Source organism: Triturus cristatus, chromosome 9 (genome assembly GCF_964204655.1).
Source record: "Triturus cristatus chromosome 9, aTriCri1.1, whole genome shotgun sequence".
NCBI lineage: Eukaryota > Metazoa > Chordata > Amphibia > Caudata > Salamandridae > Triturus > Triturus cristatus.
In genome coordinates this window covers 731,071,991-731,096,673 of record NC_140592.1, presented here as the reverse complement: position 1 = coordinate 731,096,673, position 24,683 = coordinate 731,071,991, and the positions used below count along the sequence as shown (strand labels likewise).

Sequence of the window (24,683 nt, the reverse complement as noted above, 5' to 3'; positions counted from 1 at the left end):
GTGAGACAGAAGTAGGGGACGGTACAAGGACTTGCTGGTTTCCAAATTCCCTCTCTAGGTGAATAGATCTGAGCTGATCATCCAGGAGTTAAGGTCGCCAATGGATGGAATTGAGTTTGAAGAGAAGTTTATCAGAGGTGACTTCATGCCTTTGGCAGATGATTTCTGGCCATCTCCTTCCATTGCAAAACACACATGCTTTCCATGCCACCAGCCACACACATGCATTCCATGCCACCAGCCACTCCCACCAACAGAAAGAAACAAACTCCTCAATGTGATTTCAACTGGTTTATTTGGGATAGAGTTACACTGTGTGTGTCAAGATCTGCCACCGAGTAGTTCCAGTGTCTTGGAGAGTGTAAGGGAGGCCATTGCTGCAGTTTAATGATTGTAGGAAAGGATTGGCCCTTTTGTACCTGTGAACCCTAAAATGTGAATGGATCATTGTTGCATTACAAGAAACATTCAGGGACCAGGGTGCATCCATGCAGTTAGAGGTACCTTGAACACTGGAGAATGGATCGGCGCTTAGTGTAGCTCGAAGCAGCTTCGAGGGTCTTAATATTGGTGCTCTGGTGTAGCTGCCTTCAGAATACTGGAAATTGAAACCTTAGTGCTCCCTACTCCATCCTGAACAACCTCAAGGCCACTGCTCCTGCTTGAGGAAAATTGCAGGAGAATGGGTTCAAGATTCGGTTTCAGGGTGGGAGCTTCAAAGGAACTTTGAGGAGAGTGAGGAAACGTTTAGTTTTCGTTTTTCTTTAATAGCTTGAACTATGAGCCGTATGTGGAAGTTCTCTGTATAATTAGCACAATAGAATAAGTTGCACAGGAAAAACGTCAGCCACCCAGCGTGATGGATCGAAACACATCCTATCCCAAACATGTTCTTCATTCAGGCTCCATGCTCCTATCCTAGAGGTGTGAGCTTCAAAGGATTCTCCGTGTCACTGTGCTCTATAATCCAGAATTTTCTTGCGATGGTTGTGTCACTCAAGGTGCCTGAGGCTGGACGTTGGAGTAATATGGAACACTGGCGTATTTGGAACACTGGAGTAATGTGGAATACTGCATTGCTTACCTAGAATTCCCTGGGATAGGAGGAAATGAGTGTCATGTGGCATACGCATGACCCTAGAGGCTATGCTTGTTGTGGGTGTTGGCGTGGATGGCAGGTGCCTTCCTTCTAGAGGTGGTGTTGGAAAAGGGACATGCAAATTAGCTAAGGGAACGTGGAGGCCTTTACTCCACGAAGGGTGGTGAGTAGGAGACATCTTCCGTAAAGGCTATATCCCAAGACGTTTCTCTTCTTAGTCATCATACATCCCTCCATAAATAATCATTTGCAGATAGGAAGAGTTGGAGGTCCTTATTGGACTAATAGCTCCTGACAAACTGGACCTAGGGGAATTGTGGGTCATATCTGAACAGTAGTAGACTTTCTTTTAAAGATGTATACCATTGAATTAACTATATTGTCAATATTGTGCTGTTTTCTATGTATCCCTTTGTTCTTCAACTTAGCCCTTATACACAGAACACACAATTTTTGAATTAGGAAAAGACGCCCCTCCCCCCTTCCTTTTCCATTAACCGTGAGACAGTCCATGTTCAAGTTTTCTCTGCACTCCTGCCCCTAGAGCAATCTGGTGGCATCTTTCATAGATTCGGTTCTAGGACTAGCAATCGTCAAAATTCCAGACGGTGAAGAAAAGGAAGCGAGGGGTCCCTCCTGCCTGGGTGGTGGAAGATGTTACTGTGATGTCTGGCTTGCAACCCCCAGGTGACCCTTCGTCCTCTGTCTGGGCCATTACAGCAGGGCACAGAAGAACTTCTTCTCACGGAAGGGGTTCTCTGAGGTGGGCACGGGTGTGATGAGAGGGTCCTCACAGGTGTGAGAGTCACAGTAGGTCATGAGATCTGCAGCCGCCTTAGATACCTGAAATGGAACAAGTTCAGGTTTAGGATTACAAAATAGGTGATCCACTGGGTGTAGAGCTAATAAAAATAATATTGAGAATTGCTGTCTGAAGAGGATAAAGTAGAAGAGTTGGCTGTGGTGGAAGGTATGGGACCCAGGCCCTGGAAATGTTTGCTGTGGGGCGGTGTAGAAGCGCTGGCAGTGTAGGACTACTGAGTGCGGAGACTGTATGAGTGCTCTCTGTGGTTGTTGGTGTGGAAGGGTTATCTTTGGAGGCCTGGTAAGAGGGATGGCTGTGGCGGAAGGTGTAGGACCCAGGCTCTGGGATTGTTTGCTGTGGGGCGATGTCGAAGCGCTGGCAGTGTAGGAGTACTGAGTGCGGAGACTGTAAGACTGCTCTCTGTGGTTGGTGATGTGGAAGGGTTATCTTTGGAGGCCTGGTAAGAGGGATGGCTGTGGCGGAAGGTGTATGACCCAGGCTCTGGTAATGTTTGCTGTGGGGCGGTGTAGAAGCGCTGGCAGTGTAGGAGTACTGAGTGCGGAGACTGTAAGACTGCTCTCTGTGGTTGGTGGTGTGGAAGTGCTATCTTTGGAGGCTTGGTACAAGGGATGGCTGTGATGGAAGATGTAGGACCAGGCTCTGGGAATGTTTGCTGTGGGGCGGTGTAGAAGCGCTGGCAGTGTTGGAGTGCTGAGTGCGGAGACTGTATGAGTGCTCTCTGTGGCTGGTGGTGTAGAAGCGCTATCTTTTGAGGCCTCGTAAGAGGGATGGGTGTGGCTGCGTGTGAAGTAGTGCTCACTGTGGGAGACAGTGTAGGAGTGCAAACTTGCAAGGAATAAAGGATTGCGGACTGTGGGGGGCATTGTAGGACTTTCACTGGTGGCAGTGTAGGGATAGCGTAGGAATGCTTGCTGTGGGTATTGTGCAGGACTGCCATGCTGGGGGGCAGTGTAGGTGGTCTGCTTCGGGTAGTATGTAGCAGTGTGTGCTTTAGGTTGTACCTACTTTGATCCTGCACATGCTCGCCTCTATCTTGAGCTGCTCCACCAGTTTCCGCGCCTGCCCGATGCTCATTGTGCTGTTCACCGGGGTCTCTCCCTTCATGGTGTTACTGGAGAACAAATGATATCAGTTACAATGCAAGATTGGTTTCAACATCTTTGGCTAAATCATCATCAGATGCATTCAGCAACCACTGACCGAATATTGGCACTCTCTGGCATGACCACTTTCACCAAGTGAGTTTCTCATAAGTAGGAGTATCATGGGTATTACAGGGACATTCAATAAATAATAAGTCTTAAAGAGAGTTACTGAATATTAAATGACAAAGACGGGGCGGTGGAGTGGTTACATTGCACCATAGTCTGGAACTGAAAAGATAGTTTGGTGAACCCCAGATTGAGCAGTCATTTGTCATGGTGGACATCAGGGTGATATGTACAAGGAAGTGGCGGAGAGTATCGTTAGCCCTCCTGGCTTAATGCCTCTCTCTGCCACTTCTGAAACGCAAGGCTGCACCATATGTACAAGAATGTGGTGCATCCTTGCGTTTCCCCCCGCAATGGCGCTAAGTTTAGCATCTTAACGCCAATGTAGGCACCCTTGCACCACAGTGCAAGGCTGTCTGCGTGCAGGGTAGGATTGTTTATGTGTAGGAAGGTGTCCCTTCCTGCACATAAACAATCCTAAAAGGCCATGCTGTCACTGTCGTGTGGTCATGTTTCGTGCACCACATATGAAAGTCATAAAATGGCATTTTTTTAAAAGGATTGTTTATGTGTAGGAAGGGAAACCTTCCTACACATGAATACCACTACTCTACAGGTACTTGCAGGTAGTGGGCACCGGCACTCAGTTTTTTCAAACCAGGACTATATCAGACTTTGACCCAGAGCAATGGAAAGAAAAGCAGACAGAGAGAAAGGACTATTGGAAGTATCCGAGAGGAGTTACTGAGAGAAAGCAGGGATGAAAAAGAACCAGTAAGAGTGAAATAAAGAGAGAGGGAGTGTAGGGTGACAGAAAAAAGAGGCATGAGGTGAAATCAAGGCTAGGCAGCCTTGGCATTCAGCAACGCTGGCATTCTGCAATGTCAGTGTGGGCTTCTAAGAAAAAGTTTGCATTCCAACGCAAATTAAGGAGTCAAGCCATGTCACACAATTGTTGTAGTCTATGGAATCAGGCTACCAATTCTTATGATGTTTATTGAAGTTTTCTACTAGGATGGTCAACTACTGAATTTAATAGGACATGTAACTGACCATGTTATAACTTATCTTCAATAGAATCAGCAACAGTCACCCGGGTGTACTTATGTACACACCCGAGACCCAGTACCCCTGATAGAACTATCATTAATGAGAAAAGGGTGCTAGCGATAGGGGAGAGGAGTTGGCCTAATGACCAGGGTGGTCTACCTCGAATCTGGGGAACTGGGTTTGAGTCTCAGCAATGACGCTGAACATCCTGTGATTCTGGGCAAATCACTTAATCTCCCCGTGCCTAACAAAAATGAATGTGTCCTCATATAATGCAACTGGTGCTATGTAAAGTGCTCTGATACCCGATACCTTTGGGTCAAGTTCGCGCTGTATAAAACTCCATAAGATAAAGATAGGTGCAGACAGGGAACAGAAACGGGTCCTTTTACACAATTATGAGATGTGATGCGCTAACTGGTTTATATTCATGAAGAACAATTCACGTGTTAAGTGTAATCATAAAAAGATGTAGTTGTGGTGCTGTGCTTCTTTTCTTCGATTATTCTGTCCCGCAAGAGACCGTGAGACTAGTGGGGTATCATCCGGCATAGGCGCATCTCAACTCTTTGTCACCATTGAAGGGAAATCTGTCACTTCCTGTCCCCAACAGAGCATGTGGAGAGGGAAGCAAGGAAAGGCAGATGGATCTCCTTCACCCTTTACCCTCAGGTGTGATTCCATGAGCTGGAAAATGGACTGCCTTGACCCTTATACAACTGAGACCCATCAACGGAGAGAGCGCGCTCTCGATATCTTAATTTAGAACTTCATTGGAGGAGAACAGTGACTGGGCATGTCCTTCATCAGACCCCTGCAGCCGCGGGTCCAGGGTCGTCGCTTCGGGGGGGGGGTGCTTTGGGGGGTTACACTTCCCTTGTGAATGTATTATTTCATAAATAGTTGGGTACAGGAGCTTTCAGTCAGGTTTGATGAGGTGTCTGTCAGATTTCACCTGGGATTTTTAAATACTCAGAAAAAAACATACACTCTTGCCTCTGTTTTGAAGGTCTTAATACATGGTTCTTTTACAAAATACTGATTTAAGTACACCTCACAACCCGCACTCCTTTCCCTTACCACTGGCCCTTCTCATGTAATAGTTAACATGATATGCTACTTGATTGTCGGCAAATCTGAAGCTCACATCCCCCTAGTCTTACTGACCAAGCTACGCCTCTTAGGGGGTCAATAGAATGTGTAGTTATAGTAGGCACACCGCCTGAAGCATGAGTTGTACTCCCTCCATCTTACCCAGCTACAGAAGGAGTGGACAGTACAAAGTCATATCTGATGCTTATGAACTGTTGATCTGATTTAACATAAATAATGACCCCCCCCCTTTTCTAAATAGTACTGACATGAGGATTGTAAACTTGGGGATATCCGATAGCTTGTTGGAATACGAATATATCATAGGAATATCCAGAGAGTGTTTGATTTCTGGCTCTGTGAATTGAATTATCCCATCACAGGTAGGAAGTTCTCTTTGTGTCGCGGTCTAGCAGTTGCTCAACGTGGAGTGGCTTGGCCATTGCAATACACTTGTGACAGGTGCCACTTAAGAGGCTTAAAACTAAACCTAACCCTGGAGTTCAGTCTCTTTCCACAATGCACTTACAGTAGTCCCTTTCTCTAAAAAGGGCAGGTCATTGTTATCACTCTGCTCACCATCCCACGATGAAGTCAGTGCCGTCTTCACGCGACGAAGGGTGGGTTATGCCAGTTGTCAACTTTGGTGCCAAAATTGGGGAGCGACCCTTGGGGGTGGGAGTGAGACGATGGGGTTGTGGTTGTTGTATTTTGCTAAACTGTCATTAAAACCAAGCAATTGTGTTTATTAAAAAAAAAAAAAAAAAATTGGGGCGTCACTATTCTTGTCCCACACGTGCACTTACGGGCTTCACCTATGCTAAGCAGAAAAATGTGCGCAAGGAAACTGCCAGTGTGCCAAGACTCTGCCAAATGTGAAAGCTCATTGTCCTTGTACTTTTTAGTTATTTTGTCACAAACGAGATATAATGTGTCTTTCCCAATTTTGGCAGGTGATTTTAATATCCTCTTCTTTATAAGTATTGGAAGACTATTGGCCGTCCCTGTGCAGGTGAGCGGGTACAAGCCCCTCTCGCTTCACAGTGGGAGAAGATTCTTCTGGTTTAATACCAAGACAGGTCATGGCATTCTTCGTTGCAGATCACACCTTCCTTCAAAGTCACACTGAGTTTGGCCCATATATGGTCTATTCTGTGGGGTTTTGTGTTATTTGGTGGTGCACAAAAAAAATGACGGAGGCTTCTTCAAAAAGTGGTGAGGGCCCTTAATACTCTGAAATCTCACAGATATTCCTATGTTTTATGCTGAGAGGAGCCCCCTGAAGTCTTGGGCCCTCCCTGCACCGCAGGGGCTGCAAGGACTTGCACTACCCGATGTTATCTTAGAATATATGACGTTACAACGCAAACAATTACAACGCATACTTTTAGAACGAGGTTTTTACATCGCAACTACCATTACATCCCATGTTTTTACAACACATGCCATTACAAAGCATTTTTAAAAACTAACGTTACAACGTATTCCATTACAACGCATGCCATTACAACGCATAATACTTTTAGTGCAACAGTAGGGTAAGTGTTGGATAGTGTAGGGGTAAAAAATGTTATTCTCACTCCAGTGAGTGCAACTGTAGGGTAAGTGTTGGATAGTGTAGGGGTAAAAATTACTATTCCCAACTACCCCAAAACCCATACCCACCCTAAAAGTTAAAAATCTCTGTTACTTACCTTATAATGCGCTGTAATGGCATGCGTAGTAAGGGCATGCGTTGTAGTGACATGCATTGTAATGGCATGCGTTGTAATGATACGAGATGTAAAGTCAGTTGCGTGGTAACAGTTGCGTTGTAAAAGCAGTGCGATGTAATGACTGCGTTGTAATGGATGTTTCCTGTTATCTTATGCTAATAGAGTTTGTATAGTGCCCTTTTCCATTACTGCATTTGTCTGCACTCGCAACGCTGTTCCAGCCATCTGCATGCGCTGGTCTCGAGCATTCAGCCATACATACACCAGGATCATCAGTATTGTGGGTGAAGTTACATTTTCATCTCTGAGTTTGGTTGTAGGTGTGTTGTGTTACTTAGTGTTGTTTAGGGTGTGTAGCTGGAGATTTTTACCACTTGTGGTACTTGCTGTTTGAAGAATTGCCACAAATATTGCCCAGCTTGCCCAGCGTGTGTTAAAACCTTGATGAGCTCCAACTCTATGGCGCTTCTGAACTGTTTTTGGATGTATGTGCATTCTTCTGGCTCATGTGTTGGGAGACTGTGAGTGTATATTATTAAGGTTGACACTGTGGTGGGATCAGCGATAACAAACTATATTAGTTCTTCTAGCTATTGGTGCTCCTGCTCCCATGAAGAATGTGAACTCCCACAGACATACATTCTTTTCATACTGCACACAGGTAAGATAGAGGTGGGCTGACATGGGGGCAGTTATTCTAGGGATAGACTCTGCAGTGGTTGGAAAGTACAATGTTAATTGGTGGGATCACCGCTTGTAGCATCCCCATCTGTAGATGTACCCGAGACATCGAGGGTTTAATGAATGCACTGGACTCTGTGATACCCCCCTTGCAAGAGACTGTATGTGCATCAGGAATGAGCGATAACTGTTTAACGAAATGCCAATAAAAATATGTTTATAAAAAAAAAAAGAGGTGGGCTGACATAGCTCATTCAAGCAGTGCTTAATTTGGGCAGATGGTTGCTGGTGCTCGGTACCAGCACTTAATTCTAAACAGCAGCACTTATAACAGTTCACAACATGGTGTCGCTCTTTTTCAATTTTTGAAATGAGCACATCATCAGAGTGTTCAACAAATAAACAATAAAAAATAATAATACCAGCATGTCCAGACTGTTCTTGCAGTTGTGGGTGGCCTGGAGTAGTCTAGATTGTAGCAGTCTTAGGAATGTAATGATATTAGTTGTGTTGGTACTGGTAGTTAGCAGCACGGGCAGCGGCAGTGGCTGATGTAAGCTGCAGTGGCCTCTTGAGAAATTTGCAAGCGCAAGAGGAATGAGATGAGGTCACAAGGGTGCAGTACCTGAAAGCGACACATTGGACACAGCCCTTTCCAGGATCCTCTAAAGCACTCACGCTTATATACATACAGGGAACCTGTTTGCCCTCTACAAGCCCAGAGAGAGGCATACCCAATCAAACCTATTCTACAATTCCATACAGATGACAATATTTTGCGATGGAACCCATAAAAATCCATGCCTACATTTTTAGGGAAATCATTCTACTATTTTGGGAATTCTTTTATTTATTTATACAGAGTTTTATAAAGTAGAAACGTACCCTAGGTTAATTCAGCTCTGAAAATACATTTTAAAAACTTCATTATGTGATATGAGTTTAGCTGGAGGTATGAAATGCCCTAGATCCGGCATTCCTCAATCGTTTCCTGGTTTGTTGAGAGCTGCACAGAAAAGTTAGGTCTTGAGAAGCTTCCTCAATTGAACGGAACTGCCTTTGGCTTGCGTCTGAGGGAATTCCAGAGTTTTGAGCCTTGGATGCCTAATGGTCTTCCATCTTGTTGTATGTCACAAAGTAGCGATGATGGATCAGCTGACAGGAAGCCAGCAAAATAGTGAGCCAGCTTGTGAGCGTAACCAGAAACATTGCCCCAGTTTGCTTTACGCCTTATGCAGAGTGTCTTAAATGCTATTCTGAATTCCATGGGAGTCATATAAGTGCTTTCAATGCTGGTTTGACATGTTTCTGTTTGTGTCTTGGAGGGTATTAACACATTCTTGCTTTGAACCCACAAAGGTGATGAGAGGATGGGAACAGTCCTGGGTTGCTTGTATTCCGGTTCGAGTAGGACTTGACCTGACAGTTCAGGCTGGACTGTTCCTATTGGATCAAAGTCAAGACTGATTTGCATTGAGCTGGGTCTAATCTGAGGTGGCACGGAGGGCAAAAAACAATGAGATTTGATGTTTGCCGGAGCGATTGTCAGTGGTTAGACTTATTGCAAGCATCCTCCTATCACCTTTTACAGGTTTGAATCCACTCTAAAAAAAAGTAGGGGCCGCTGACACCACGTTGTCCTGGTTTTGTGTGTCATGTACCTTGTAAATCTGAGTTTGGTATCATGTGTACCAAAACTTGGTGGTGTTGATGAGCCATAGCCTGAAGCCATAGATTTATTTTCTCAAGCTATTCCTGGATAAAGTGTTGCTTACTTGGGTTGACAATGATATAAAGTATATCTTAATTGGGTTCCATTTGAGAATTCCTTTGGACATCTAAACTTTGGTGGTGTTTATATTATTCTACTGGGCAATTTAGTGGCCAGATGTGTTCCTCCTTACAGCTGTGTATTATTCATAAATTAGTAGATGCTGACGCTCTTGTCAGCCAGTAGGATTCCCAGTCACTCCGTGTATAAGCAGATCACCATCGAGAGGAGTGCCCCCCTCGGAAACAACACCTATTATAGAGATACATCCAGTACTTACTCTCAAACAAATGGGCTCTGGTCTTCAAATGCTACTCTAATCACTGTAGGACAATGTAGTTGAACCATATTTAGCGTGCCAGAGTGTCGAGCATGACCCGGCATCTGATAATGTTAAAGGATGCGAAGAGATCAAGCAGGACGAGAAGTCAGAGGCTGTCATAAAATACCATCATTGGTGGCTGCCAAGAGATCTGTAGCCGGACTTGTGGTCCTGCACGAGGGTGTCTGATGATTTGATCTCAACATGGATATGGTTTGCGAGGACCTTCTCAATAGAGTCTTTCTCAGGAATGGTAAGTGAAAGACTGTGCATTTTTTGTCTAGATTGTCTGGGTTCTGGTAAGTTTTTTTGGGAGTAGTGGGAGGATCTGCCCAGTCATGAGAGCTTTCTTTAAGATTCCTTGTAGAAAGGATGCTTTGATGTTCAGTAGTGGTGTGATTACTACTCTGGAGCTGTTATTCACAGCAGAAGAAGGGACACTATTGTCTTCACAGGAAACCGTCTAATAGTAATGCCGTACATACTTTCTGTATCTTTACTTTTAGGGTGTTACTATAAGTACTAGTGGAACCGGTGCTGCTAATAGTACTTGTACTGCTATTGGTCTTCCCACCATATGTATACTACTAGGCTATAGTACTTGTAGTAACAAGTTCAATTACTATCCCTTAAACTCCTAGTGCTCCTTCTACTGTTCAAAATTAATCTGTCAATACTAAAACAGTTGCTTCTGCTGAGACTATGACTAGTCACAAAACTACTACCTGTAAAGGAGCATTCCTTTTACGCCTCCGCGTCAACCTTTAGCATGATTTGCTGCTCCTAGCTTTTTTCCCCTCACAAATTCTAAGAAAAGGTAACTCTTTAAATAAGCAACGTGGGCCCAGATTGCTAAAGCTTACTGCTGGTGCTAACACGACTTAAAGCGGTGGATGCTATTTACCATCTGGCGCATTGCATGTATGCTGCAGTGCACAGTACAGACTCAGTACAGCCATAGGAATTTGGAGTGGAAGGGTATGCCTTTAGTACAAATCATATGCTAGACAGCACACACTGACCTCTGCAACATGGTAGGATGCTGTATGTTTAGCAAGCCAGCCTGTCTGTGCGCCAGTGCAAGTGATGATACCAATAGCAGCCTAATATTTGTAGCAATGGCTCTGTGTTTTCTCCCATGCATAATGCAGCACTGCAAATGTGTATGCTGTGCTGCTTTGCAAGACAAAATAATACATCTGAGCTTTGATGTGCAGATTACTCTATGTAGTTGCTTGATGAGTCGAGTGGGGGCTGTCCTTTTTCTAGGGAAGCTCAGGCAGTAACCTTACTGTAGGCCCAGCTATCTCTCCTTAAAGCGATGTCGGCCATGTGGATAACTTGGTGTAGCCATTTTGTAGCTCTGCTAGTGCTGCACTTACGACGGCACCGATTCCGTGAAGGGCCTCTTAGTCCATTAACTGAATATTCTGGTCATCTCTACCACTGAGGCAGAAGGAAGAAAGAAAGACCCAGAATTGATGCATCTTTTCAATTAATAACTGGATACAAAAATAACAAGCACAAACATAACCCTCCAAAATGGAGATGCTGTTGGCTAGGCAACCTGTATTAACCCCTAATCTGTGGCCAAGAGAATGCCCTTAATGAGCTCGCCCATCATTCAGTATAAAAGTTCTGCACCATTAAAGCTGCACAATGGATTCTAAAGTCTCAAGACAGGCTGTTTCCATCTTTGGTCACTACACAGTCAGTTTCCTTATCTGGCACACACTCAAAGTGTTGGTATGGTTGTAGCTCTGCTTCTGACGAGACTGGGCTACGCAAATGGTAACTATCCGGGTCGTCATAGCTACAAGCTCCATTAGCTCCAGAAGTCACAGAAAATGGCTTCCCCCATTTAGCTCTCCAATGACTAGCAGGGGCTCAAGGAAATGAGCTCAAACGCATTACCTTTGCTGAGGCCTCCATCCTATTGACATGTTCCAATACCAATCTGCATCCAAAAGTCACAAAGAGGATTGTTGTTCCTCGTTCAGCCTCTTCCAGTTCTTCCAGTTACCAAAAGTCATCATATATTTATCCAGCAATGATACTGGTCCTCTTAAGAGTCTCTCTGCCCTAGTAACTTAGCAGATTCAATTCTAAAAGATTCTGCCATGTAGCCAGACTTACCTCAGCCAGTTGCCATCTTCTAGGATTACTTCATCTACCTAAGAGCTGGAAGACCAACAGAGAGGAGATAGGACAAGCCAGTATGTGGCAAATGAACCCATTAAAAGTGGCTTTAGAAGACGCCCAAAAAGGAATGCTTGTCATGCCCCCCATTTCACTGCTCCCATGGGTAGTGACTGGTGAACCATACGCTAAATTGATTAATTATTCACCGAGAGCTCTGCCCACTGAAGTTCTAGCATCTCCTATTGTGAGTTGCACATATTGATCTGTTCTGCCAGTTTCCACTCCTCCAGGGCAACCAGGCAGTGGCAAGTAGTGAAAAGTAGTCCAATGCTACATAAGAAGGCCTGCCCAACAGCAACCATTTTGGAAGTAGTGGAGCCTCCTCTCCAGAGGGGACCATACCGTCTTTATGCATGATGGTGGAGGCTCATCCTTACTTAGAATGCACCCCCACCTGTAGGGGAACAGCAGGGGCACCAATCATGGATGTGTCCTTCACTTTTTGAAGAAGATTCCCTTCACGAAGGTGCGGCTGGGTCCTTCGAGCTGTGCTGTGTCGCCTGGGCTTTCTCGTCTGCTGCTGAGCATTATGGCCATCAAACCGCTTGCACTGTTCTTCACCTGTCTTGAGAGAACTCTACTGGGTGGACTGGGCATCTCCCCCTGAACTCTCACTGGCTAAGGACCAAATACATATCGCCGTTTCTGGTTTTCTCACTGGACAGTTGGGAGCTATGGAGAGAGCAGCTTAAGAGAAGAGTTATATGTAGGGTATTGCACAGCTCGTGCCATCTTAGACGGCATGCATTCACTCCAAGTGGGTCTCACCTCTTCCTGGTCATGCCTTCCCTCCTGTGCACCATTAACTTGGATTCGTCTCTTTAATTCAGATATCCCCGTATGAGGATGAGTTTCAGACAGATCCTGGGCATTTACTCTGGTATCAGGAGACACCAACTTCCGGTGCACAGGATGTAAAAGAGTAAGTGCCAGAGCCCAAATTTTCTAAGAAGTCAATCAACGCCGCCGCTGAATTTCGGTATTACTCACTATCAAGGCTGTCTGGTCTTTATTTCACCTCCTGCCTCCTTCATCCACAAATAACTCTCCCTGCTCCTGTATCACACTCATAGGTTCTTTTTCGTCCACACTTTCTTCATTTGCCACTGTAATTCCATCTTTCTCTTCTTCATTCTTTTCTCCACCCCTTTACTGCTTTTCTCTCACTTGTTCTGGATCAAAGTCTGATGATTAAAAGGATTCCTGGTCCCCGCAAATGTGCAACCCCCGGCTCAAATTAAACACGACCTGCTTCCTGTGCCAGTCCAGATCCACCGCTGTTGCAATGCAGCCTCCCTGATGAGCCCACCTCCTTCACAGAGTTCATGGTGCGATGTCCTGTCCAAACACTTTTGTTGTGGAGCATTGACTTGGCTCATGTTGTGTGTGCTTTACAAAGTGCCATCAGCTTGAGAATATTTGTCACATTCCACAGCCCCCACTTATGTCATGAGAGCCATCTGGTATGCGAGCAACATTCTGTGGGCAATTCTCTAAGCAGCTCCAGACATCAAGGCTTAGAAAAATACTTTTTTGCCTGAGTTAGTACACAAAGACAGTACTTGAGGGCACTCAATTTTTTTGTATTAATATGTAACTTATTCTTACAAACCCCCAAATAACTATGAGTACTGAATATATTCAACTAATGCACTGTTCATATAATACATCTGATCAGATTCCAGGCGACCTGGAGTCTGACGTGTACAGTCAAAACAACAAGGCATATTATATAAAATGGGTCCGAACACAGCCTCTTAAATTAAAGAGGAAAGGTCATTATTAATTAAAACTACGTTAGGCATGAAATCAGTCAATCGCTTAAAGATGGAATAAGAATCCACTAATAACTGCTGAAAGAGTCTGAGTATAAGCACTTGTATAAGCCAGGGACAGCTCCTAATGTATGGAATCCCCGAGGGAGCTGAGATTTGAAAAGGGATCTTGGAGAGGGATCCCTCTGCGTCCTCTCTGTACAGTCTGCACAATAAATTACCAGATTTCCCCCAGCACAGTAGCATCGTACACGTGTCAGTGCCCAGAAACAGCTTGTGAACCCCCACAGAAGTACATTTTGTTTCCAAGATGGCTGCAAACTTAGTGAAGCTTAAGGGGGAGGTTCCAGCACTCCGATGCACAAAAAGGTCACCTGTATGCACCAGCGGGACACAACGCCACCCTTGCATCAGCTGGGATACCTGTATACGTAAGTAAATGTGATTATTTTCCCCCTTACAAACGTCCAAAGGTATGGGGTCAGACTCCTACCCCTCTCACCCCCCACACACACAACTCCATGGAACCCTCAGGAAAAAAAGAGCTTATATTGCAGATTTCGTGGAACTGGTAGGTAGCTATTGCAGTGCTATGTCACACTGGACTTCATTATATTATAATGTAAGTGAAGAGTGTCCATTTTGATGTGTTTTGTGTCTTTGATGTATATTTGTCAGATTGTGATGTGATGTCATGTAGAGCACATTCTGCCACTGATGTTCCCTGAAGTGCTGTGGGGGTTGGGTGGATTCCATCGTAGAGAGAAGTATGATTTACCTGGGGATGATGATGGAAGTTTTGTGTACATGGTCACTCCTCTGTGAAGTGACTGAGTCTGGGAGGGTGACAGTGGCATCTGATGGAATGGGCTCGGTTGATGTTAATATTAATGTAAATAAAAATTTATAGAGCGCATGTACGCCGGGTGGCATCATGGCGCTAAGGCTCAAAAGGGCTGTCAGAAATACAAAAGCTAACCTTGTGTAAATAGCCACGTTTTCAAGGATTTCCGGAATTGCAAAAGGTCTGTGCAGGACCGTATTTCTTGCAGAAAACAATTCCACAATTTGGGAGCAAGGGTGGCAAATCTGCGGCCTCCTTGACGTACCCGTTTGAACCCCTTGGATGGAGAGGAGTGAGAGATGGGCGCACCTTAAATTGCGTGTGGGGGTGTGCCTAAGTATCATACTGTTAATGAACTCAGGACTGGTGCCATGCAAGGATTTAAAAATGAGCCACCCCATTTTGAAGGCACAGCGCTGTGAAATGGGGAGCCAATGTAGTTTCCTCAACAGGGAGGTAGCTGCATGCCATTTAGGTTGTCGATAGACCAGTCGGGCTGCGTGGTTCTGGACCATCTGTAAAAATTTAAGCAAGTAATGTGGCATGCCTAAGTACACAGAGTTGGAGTAGTCCAGATGAGATAGAACCGTGAATATCATGACCTGAGTCAATGCATCATGAGTGAGGAAACAATGTATTTTCCTAATTTTGCGCATTTGAAAAAAGCACTTGGACACAACCGCTCCAACCTGAGTTTTCAGGGAGAGATCGCTGTCCAGAGAGACTCCTAAGGTTTTGGCCGATGTGGACGGAAGGGGAGGAGAGCCAAACTCAGGAGGCCAATAGTGGGGGCCCCAGTACTTATGGCTATCCCCGGTGAGAACTATCTCTGTCTTACCAGGGTTTAATTTGAGATGGTTGAGATCCATCCAGCTTTGGATATATAACATGGTGTCCTGGAATTCAATGACAGAGTTGTGTGAGCTGTCAACCCTGAGAATGAGCTGAAGATCATCTGCATAGTTGAGGACCAACACGTTCCTGTCTTTAAGAGACTGGATCAGGGGCGCCATATAGAGGTTAAACAGATGAGGAGAGAGGGCCGAGCCCTGTGGGAACTCACAGGTGGTATTACGTGGAGGCGCTAGAAACTGTCCCAGACGAACAGCCTAGAAGCGATCCTCCAGGAAGGAAGTGAGCAAGCGAGCCGCTGTCCCTTGAACGCCAGCCTGTCTGACACGGTCGGCCAGTATAGTATGGTCGACCGTGTCAAAGGCTACAGAAAGATCTAACAGGACCAGGGCCCGGGGACAACTTCTATCAGCGTTATCCCGCAGGGTGTCCATGACCGTTAGGATCACGGATTCGGTAGAATGGGCTGGCCGGAAACCAGCCTGATGAGGGCCCAAGTATTTCGATGCCTCTAAAAAATTGGAGAGGCATTTAGCTACGTGGCCCTCTCGAACCTTAGCCAAAAAAGGTAGCAGAGAGATCGGGCGATAGTTGGATAGGAGCGCAGGGTCAGCTCCACGTTTTTTCAATAGGGGCACCACTACTGCTTTCTTAAAAGCCAGTGGGACTATGCCAGATGAAATGGATTCATTCAGTAATGCAAGTGCAGGGCCAGAATGGATTGCGAGGCAGTCTTTCAGTATGTGAGAAGGGCAGCAGTCCGAAGGGGCGCCTGATTTGACCTTCACTAACTGGTCTTGAAAAATCTCATTACTGATAATGGGAAAGCAGCTAAGAGTCCCGTTGTTACAATGCACCACAGAGGAGTTGGTGGGGAAAGGTGGTTAGGGATGCTGGCCTTTATAGTGATAATTTTATCAATGAAGTAGTCATTTAGCGAATTACATAATGCTTGGGAGGGCATGGCCTTCAAAAGGATTCGCTCAGGATTAGATAATTCGTCAATTATGGCAAAGATTTCTTTAGAATTTTTATTAGATTTGAGAATACGATTTGAGAAGTGGGCAGCTTTGTCGATGAGGATACTTTCCTTGTAGTCTTTCCGAGCAGAAGTATATAATAGTTTTTTTTTCAGGGGAGTACTTCAGACGCCACTGTCTTTCTAATTGGCGTAAGGCCAATTTCTGGGCCTTGTGGTCATTGGAGAACCATCTTTGTGCATCCGCACGACGTGCCAATTTAATTTTTTTTTAATGGAGCGTGCTTATTACTAGCATCAAGTAGCCATTTGGATACATTCATTTCCATGGTATTAACATCATTACCAGGGGATGGGACTGTATTGTATAATGTATCAAGAAGTCATCCTTATTGATGAAGTTCCATCTTCTTTCAGGGCTTCCTTCGGCCACATTGATTTTCTTAATGGATAGTCGTGTCTGCGTGAATTTTAGCAGATGGTGATCGGACCAAATGCAGGGTGTAACTATAGGAGTAGAGGAGGTCAGGCCACTGGCCCATATCTGATCCAGGATCCGACCCTTCAGGCGTGTAGGGGATAGAACTTGCTGAGTAAAGTTTAGGTTTCTGAGTAATTCTGATATCTCTGCAGATTGTGGCCCTTCCTGAGGGTCATTATACCAGTAGTTGAAATCACCCACAAGGAGGACCTTGGCGTGCTCAATCACGAGCTTAGCTAGCTGCTTACACATCTTGGTCTGTGACACGCCCATGGGTACGTCTGATTGACATTTGTTGGAGGCGGGATCTGCGGGGACCAGCCCACCTTTGTGCCCTGATAGCCATCTCCTGGATTGTCTGCCCTGTGCTGGAGGCATGGCAAGAATTCTGTCTAAGGCAATGTGCAGTCTGGCCTGGTTGGAAGTGATGTGAGGTCTGTCATACTCAAATTTGAGAGACATCTGTGCTGAGCTGGGTGTGTGCACCGCCTCTTAGTGTGTGTGGTTGAATGTCCTGCACTAGTGTGTTGCGTGACCCGGTGATGTGAGTGTAAAACGACATGAGTAGTACATGGGGTACTGTTGTCAGGTAGCTCGTAATGAAGCAGTACTGTGCGAACACATTTAAGGCATGGGTAAAGTGGACAATTACCCACGACACCCTCCTTCCATGCGACCCCCTTGGAAAATGAACTTTCTCTCTATTTCACCGGTCGCGTCTATTTTTCTCTCTAAACCTTTCTCCCTCACTGCTTACTTTTACCTCTATCTCTGTGTCTCAATAACAGTGCAATGTTAAGGATTTTTGGGGTCCCGAGCGAATCTATTTTAACTGTTTTTGTATGATCTTGTTTAGATTTAACATATATTTTCGCATTGTTGAGAATTATGTGGGCTTGGCATGGGTAATGCAATTCAAAGTTGTTCCATACAGGGAAAGGCCCCCAAAATATATTTTGCTAGTGGCCCTCCAAATTCTTAAGATGGCACTGGTACTGTGAGGTTGGTCGGGCCTGTTGTAGGTTTCCTATGGTGCTATCCAAACACTGTGGACTCAGTTATGCAAGGGACGCCTGGAAAGGTGCGATGACCTTCAACAGGGATGTCTCGCATCAGATTTAAGGACACACACTGATTCCGTTTCTCTCGATTACTTATTTACGTATGTCCTTATAATTAGTCATTTTCACTAAGGATATTCTAGTCCAAAGATCTATTTCCTATATTGTGGATATTTTGCATTTTCACAATAATTACATTGATATTTGATTATTTATCATTCACTTCCTGGTGCATTTCGGGGCTTCTGTCTCATCCTCAGGGGCCGTGTATTGAGCAGGTACACTGTAATTTCTTTAGAAAAGTATATAATGAGTTACGGAGCATTTTTGATTGTTTATAGGCTGTCTACAGTCATTAGTCACGCAAAGATTTACCCACCATCTTGTTTTCCAAACCGTCGGGTTGACCAAAAGTCATCCGTGACATAGCTTGTTATGCCAGTAACCAATATGGCCGCTCCGCCTCTTAAACGCAACCTGCGCAGAGTTGTCACTTGGGTATGTTTGGCAAAATGTTCAGAATATTATTATATATTTATTACAAAGTAGAGGTGTGGTGGCCTCACATTTGTCCAAAGTGCTTATTTATCCAATTCGATTTTTATTTTAGGTACATCTGAAAACATCTGCCCTCATGTCTTACTCCTCAGTACTACAAGAGCTGCCTTTCCAATAGATACTTCCCACTTCCCTCCTGCAAGACTTCATTTTCTCTCAATGCTTGCCCTTCCGTTCTAAAATACTAACTTACTGCTGGATACTTACCCCTCTCTAACTACTAATCCTCCTCTTCCTACAGTCCCCGTTCCTCCTGGTTGATTTACCATTCCCCTCCTAAAACCCTTATCTGGGAACTGATCACTCCACTTCTAAAAGATCCCATAAACCTGACTATGAAATCCTTCCTTCCTACAAGACCGTATAACCCTGAGTACCTATCCCTCCCCATCTGCAAGATCCCATAACCCTGAGTACTAATCCCTTCCTTTCTACAGGATCCTGTAACACTGAGTACCTATTTCTCCCATTCTGCAAGATCCCATAACCCTGAGTACTAATCCCTTCCTTTCTACAGGATCCTGTAACACTGAGTACCTATTTCGCCCTTTCTGCAATATCCCATAGCCCTGAGTACCTACCCCATCCCTTTGACAAGATTCCATAACCCTGAGTACCTACCCCTCCCCTGCTACAAGAGCCTGTAACCCTGAGTACATATCCCTCCCCTTCTATAAGACCCTGTAACCCTGAGTACCTATTACTCCACAAAAATCCGATTGGCCGCACTCTGCTAGTCCTACCAGCGTGTTACCCCAAAGAATTGTGGTCCATGAAGTAGCATCGGCGGGTACGCCTATGCCAAAAGTTCAAAATGAAAAGTACCACTCAAGGCGCACAGGTGCGTAGCCATGGGCTCGTCAGGGGGTAACACGCTGGTAGGACGAGCAGAGTGCGGCCAATCGGATTTTTGTTTATATTCAGGCTCCCTTGAGCTGGTGGGGCTGACGAGCCCTTGGCTACGCACCTGCGCGCCTTGAGTGGTACTTTACCTGAGAATATTTTTTTGGCAGCCTACGCAGCAACCCCACACACATACCTACTCCCTGCTGATGAGAGGCAACTACCTCGAAACACGTGTCCAGGGATGGCTAACGCGACACTCATTTTAAACTTTTGGAATAGGCGTACCCGCCGACGCTACTTCATGGACCACAAAGCTTTGGGGTAACACGCTGGTAGGACGAGCAGAGTGCGGCCAATCGGATTTTTGTTTATATTCAGGCTCCCTTGAGCCGGTGGGGCTGACGAGCCCTTGGCTACGCACCTGCGCGCCTTGAGTGTTACTTTACCTGAGAATATTTTTTTGGCAGCCTTCGCAGCAACCCCACACACATACCTACTCCCTGCTGACGAGAGGCAACTACCTTGAAACACGTGTCCAGGGATGGCTAACACGACACTCATTTTAAACTTTTGGCATAGGCGTACCCGCCAACGCTACTTCATGGACCACAATGCTTTGGGGTAACACGCTGGTAGGACGAGCAGAGTGCGGCCAATCGGATTTTTGTTTATATTCAGGCTCCCTTGAGCCGGTGGGGCTGACGAGCCCTTGGCTACGCACCTGCGCACCTTGAGTGGTACTTTACCTGAGAATATTTTTTTGGCAGCCTACGCAGCAACCCCACACACATACCTACTCCCTGCTGACGAGAGGCAACTACCCCGAAACACGTGTCCAGGGATGGCTAACGCGACACTCATTTTAAACTTTTGGCATAGGCGTAACCGCCGACGCTACTTCATGGACCACAATGCTTTGGGGTAACACGCTGGTAGGACGATCAGACTGCGGCCAATCGGATTTTTGTTTAAATTCAGGCTCCCTTGAGCCGGTGGGGCTGACGAGCCCTTGGCTATGCACCTGCGCGCCTTGAGTGGTACTTTACTTGAGAATATTTTTTTGGCAGCCTACGCAGCAACCCCACACACATACCTACTCCCTGCTGACGAGAGGCAACTACCTCGAAACACGTGTCCAGGGATGGCTAACGCGACACTCATTTTAAACTTTTGGCATAGGCGTACCCGCCGACGCTACTTCATGGACCACAATGCTTTGGGGTAACACGCTGGTAGGACGAGCAGAGTGCGGCCAATCGGATTTTTGTTTATATTCAGGCTCCCTTGAGCCGGTGGGGCTGACGAGCCCTTGGCTACGCACCTGCACGCCTTGAGTGGTACTTTACCTGAGAATATTTTTTTGGCAGCCTAAGCAGCAACCCCACACACATACCTACTCCCTGCTGACGAGAGGCAACTACCTCGAAACACGTGTCCAGGGATGGCTAACGCGACACTCATTTTAAACTTTTGGCATAGGCATACCCGCTGACGCGACTTCATGGACCACAATGCTTTGGGGTAACACGCTGGTAGGACGAGCAGAGTGCGGCCAATCGGATTTTTACCCTGAGTACCCATCCCTCCCCTTCTACAAGACCCTTTAAACCTGAGTACCTATCCCTTCCCTTGTACAAGACCCTTTAACCGTGAGTACCAAACACTTCCTTTCTATAAGACCCTGTTCGCCGAGTACCTATCCCTCCACTCTGCTAGACCCTGTAGCCCTGAGTACTTATTCCTCTACTTCTACAATATCCCATAACTCTGAGTACCCATTCCTCCCCTTCTACAAGAACCTGGAACCTGAGTATCAATTCTGCCACTTCTACAAGATCCATTAACCATGAGTACTTATTCTGCCACTTCTACATGATCCCATAACTCTGAGTACTTATCCCTCCTTCTACAAACTCTGTAACCCTGAGTACCTATTCTGCCACTTCTACAAGATCCCAGAACCCTGAGTACTTATTATGGCACTTCTAAAAGACCCGATAAACCAGAGTACCTATCTCTCCCCTTCTACAAGATCCCATAGCCCTGAGTACCTACCTCATGCGTTCTACAAGATTCCATAACCCTGAGTACCTATCACTACCCTTCTACAAGACTCTGTAAGCCTGAGTACCTATTCTGCCACTTCTACAAGATCCCATAACCCTGAGTACCTATCCCACCTCTTCTACAAGATCCCATAACCCTGAGTACCTATCCCACCTCTTCTACGAGATACCATAACCCTGAGTACAGACCCAGTCCCTTCTACAAGATACCATAACCCTGAGTACCTATCCCGCCCATCCTACATGACCCTTTAACCCTGAGCACCTATCCCTCTCCTTCTACATGACCCTTTAACCCTGAGCACCTACCCCTCTCCTTCTACATGACCCTTTAACCCTGAGCACCTACCCCTCTCCTTCTACATGACCCTTTAACCCTGAGCACCTACCCCTCTCCTTCTACAAGACCCTTTAATCCTGAGTACCTATTACTGCACTTCTACAAGATCCCATAATCCTGAGTTCCTACCCCATCCCTTCTACAAGAGCCCATAACCATGAATACAGACATCGCCCCTTCTACGTGATCCTTTAACCCTGAGTACCCATTTCTCCACGTCTACAAGATCCCATAATCCAGAGTACCTATCCCTCCCCATCTGCACGATCCCATAAGTCTGAGTACCTATCCCTCCCCTTCCACTAGACCATGTAACACTGAGTACCTATGCCTCCTCCTCCCTCAAACCCCCTTACCCTCAGTTCTTCTGCCTCTCTTTTCATATGGCCCTTCACCATGTAAATGTACTTGTATAGCGCACGACTACTCGGAAGCATCTCAGCGCTTGTACGAATACCGCTGAGGAACCCTTCCTGGCCTTTCCCTGTTAAGCAAGCTATTGCCCAGAGTTGCAGAGTGGGACCCATGATTAGGATAGGCACCGAGGCGAGAATTATCATGTCCGAGGAAATTGAGCCCAAGACCCGCTGGGGCGGGAATTGAACCCTGGTCCCGGGCCAGACTACTGCATCAGGGTCTGCCGCTCTAACCATTGAGCCACACTTCTCCACCATGAGAATGCTGGCCTCCTTTCATGGCCCTTTTACTCATAATACTGATATCTACTCCTACAGGGCAGTTCAGCTTTGAGTTTTAAGGCCGCCCCTTCCTACATGCCTTTCTCACCCAAAGTGCTCACCCCTCCCATCCTACAAGCGCCCTTTGTCCTTAGTGGCTGTCACCTCCTCCTCCAAGAGATGGGCTCACCAAGGGTTCCCGTTGTTTATGTCTAGGCTATAAGACCCCCTCTACTTGGATACTTACCTTTCCCATGAGATCCATTCCACCTTAAACAAGAGTCTGAGTAATTATGATCCGAAACTTAGAAAGCCAAATTAGCCTGGTTGCTTACCTAAACCTTACTAGTTTGACCTTATTCTTTACGCCCATTCGGACACACCCTGTGTGTGTTTATGAACCTGCCCGTTTCGAAGGGATTTCGGGTTTCTTGCCTGTCACGAGCAAAGAGTTTGGCAATAGGCAGCCATAATCTCCATGCGGCCGGGGTACCAATATGGAATGGGGGATGGGAAAAGACGTGAATAAGTAAAGATGGGTTTGCGGAAATGATGAAAGATGGTCTGAGTGGTGAGCATATGTAGTATTGGGGAGGGGGTAATGGAAATGGAGAAGGATGTTGATCGGAGGAGGATGGTGCGAGGGGAGTGATGGGAGATAGCGGGGAGGAAAGGGATAATGGGGATACAGGAGGGTGGGGATGCGGTAGAAAGGATGCTGCAGAGAGTGAGAGAGGTGGGCCATGGGGGAAGGGTGCTGTAGGGGAGGTTTGGGCATGAGGGTAGCGGGATGGGCAAGGTGTGGGGTAACGATGCGTCCCGGATTTGCCCGGACGGTCCCCGTTTTTCACCAGCTGTTCGGGCAGATTTCGAGAAATTTAGCTCATGTCCCGGTTTTTGGAGAGAGTCGACTAAAAACGGGGGGGGGGGGGTTTATTTTGTTTTACAAGGCAGGGATAGTTAGCAGTTGTTCCAAGAAAGCAATTTAATTCACAGGCAAGATACTGAGTTTAAATATAGCATTTTATGAATGTTCTTACTGCCCGTTTTGTAAATCTCTGCTGAGGAGCGCTGTTATTCTGTGCGCTCCCTTCTGTTTTTGTGAAATGTCCCGGTTTTTTGCTTTCAAATTCTGGTCACCCTACCTAGAATGGAACGTTTGGGTGGATGGGAAAGGAGAAGTAGGGACAATGGGTAAGGATGAAATGTGGAGCAAAACGGGAGGACAGATCACGTGGGCTGAATGAAGAGTGGTGGCAGACGGTGAGTGTCCGCCTCACTGGTGTTGCGTCCACACTCACCTGTCACGGTTCCGTGCTGGCAATGGCGACAGCCCCTCGGGGAAGCGGAGCCCCGTCTCCTCGCCGTGTCAGGGCCTCTTTGCGCTGAGCTTGCTCCCTTTTACAACCGTCCCTTGGGTGGGCGTCTCTACATCTATCGAATCCTTCCAGTCGCTGACACAAAAAGGTGCGTCTATGGACAAAATGATTCAGGATGAGTTGGGTGCTGTCTTCTGCTGGGCGTTGTGGGGCGAGCTAGGTACGTTTCTCTAGTACACAACGTTCCTCTATATGGCGCCTTGAAAAATAGCTCAGACGTCCTCTGGCAGACGACACTCTAATATTGGGCGTTGTTGGGTTTAGCGGGTACCGTCCTTCCGTAGACAGTGCTCCTCTGGGTGTCTTCGCGATTGTTGTATTTTTCATCAAATGAAAACGCCCTCAGGCAGATGGTGTTCCTTTATTGGGCGTCTTCAAGATGAGCTGGGTACATAAGATGGTTTTCGTTTGGGTGTCCTCGGCATTGATTGGGCGCTGTATGCCGGTAGGCGGCAGAAGATGTTTTTCTCCAGAGCACTGATGAGTAGAGTGAGAGGGCTGCCCCACTGAGCGTCTTCAGGGAAGGTGGGGCACCGTCGGCAATGGACTAACCTCGCACACTCCCGAGTCTGGAGCCCCCGTTGCGCATCCAGCCTCTGTCTGGGATCCGCGCTTTTCAACAACCTTGTCTAAGAGATGAACGATCTTCGTTCCGCGCAGCTTAGAAAACGGTGAAAAGTCGGCGCGCGTCTGTGAGCCCTGCTAGCATCACTGGTCCTAAGGAGCCCCGTGGGATGCAGGAGTGAGGACCACTGAGCAGGCAGACTGTACCATCTCCGGGGCGGGGGTGGGTGGCGACACCCAAGGTACATGATAGATGTGTCCCACTGCTCCCACCAGCATATATATATTTCAG

The 24,683-nt window shown here is 46.3% G+C and overlaps 1 protein-coding gene across 1 annotated transcript; it reads right to left on the bottom strand.

Moving 5' to 3' along the window:
- Nucleotides 1–276: 276 nt before the first annotated feature.
- On the bottom strand, nt 277–24,318 carry GNG3 (G protein subunit gamma 3). Its single transcript, XM_085625946.1, has 3 exons — nt 23,750–24,318; nt 2,931–3,036; nt 277–1,942 (listed from the first exon to the last, which is right to left on the bottom strand). The coding sequence occupies exons 2-3, from the start codon at nt 3,027–3,029 to the stop codon at nt 1,814–1,816; spliced, it is 228 nt and encodes a 75-aa protein (XP_085482072.1). The 5' UTR covers nt 3,030–3,036; nt 23,750–24,318; the 3' UTR covers nt 277–1,813.
- Nucleotides 24,319–24,683: the final 365 nt, after the last annotated feature.

Bases quoted from the DNA above. Each gene is read 5' to 3' on its own strand.
- GNG3 (XM_085625946.1), bottom strand. From the start codon at position 3,029: ATGAAGGGAGAGACCCCGGTGAACAGCACAATGAGCATCGGGCAGGCG. The intron at 1,943-2,930 runs GTAGGTACAACC...GTTCCATTTCAG, and splicing joins CGAGCATGTGCAGGATCAAA to GTATCTAAGGCGGCTGCAGA.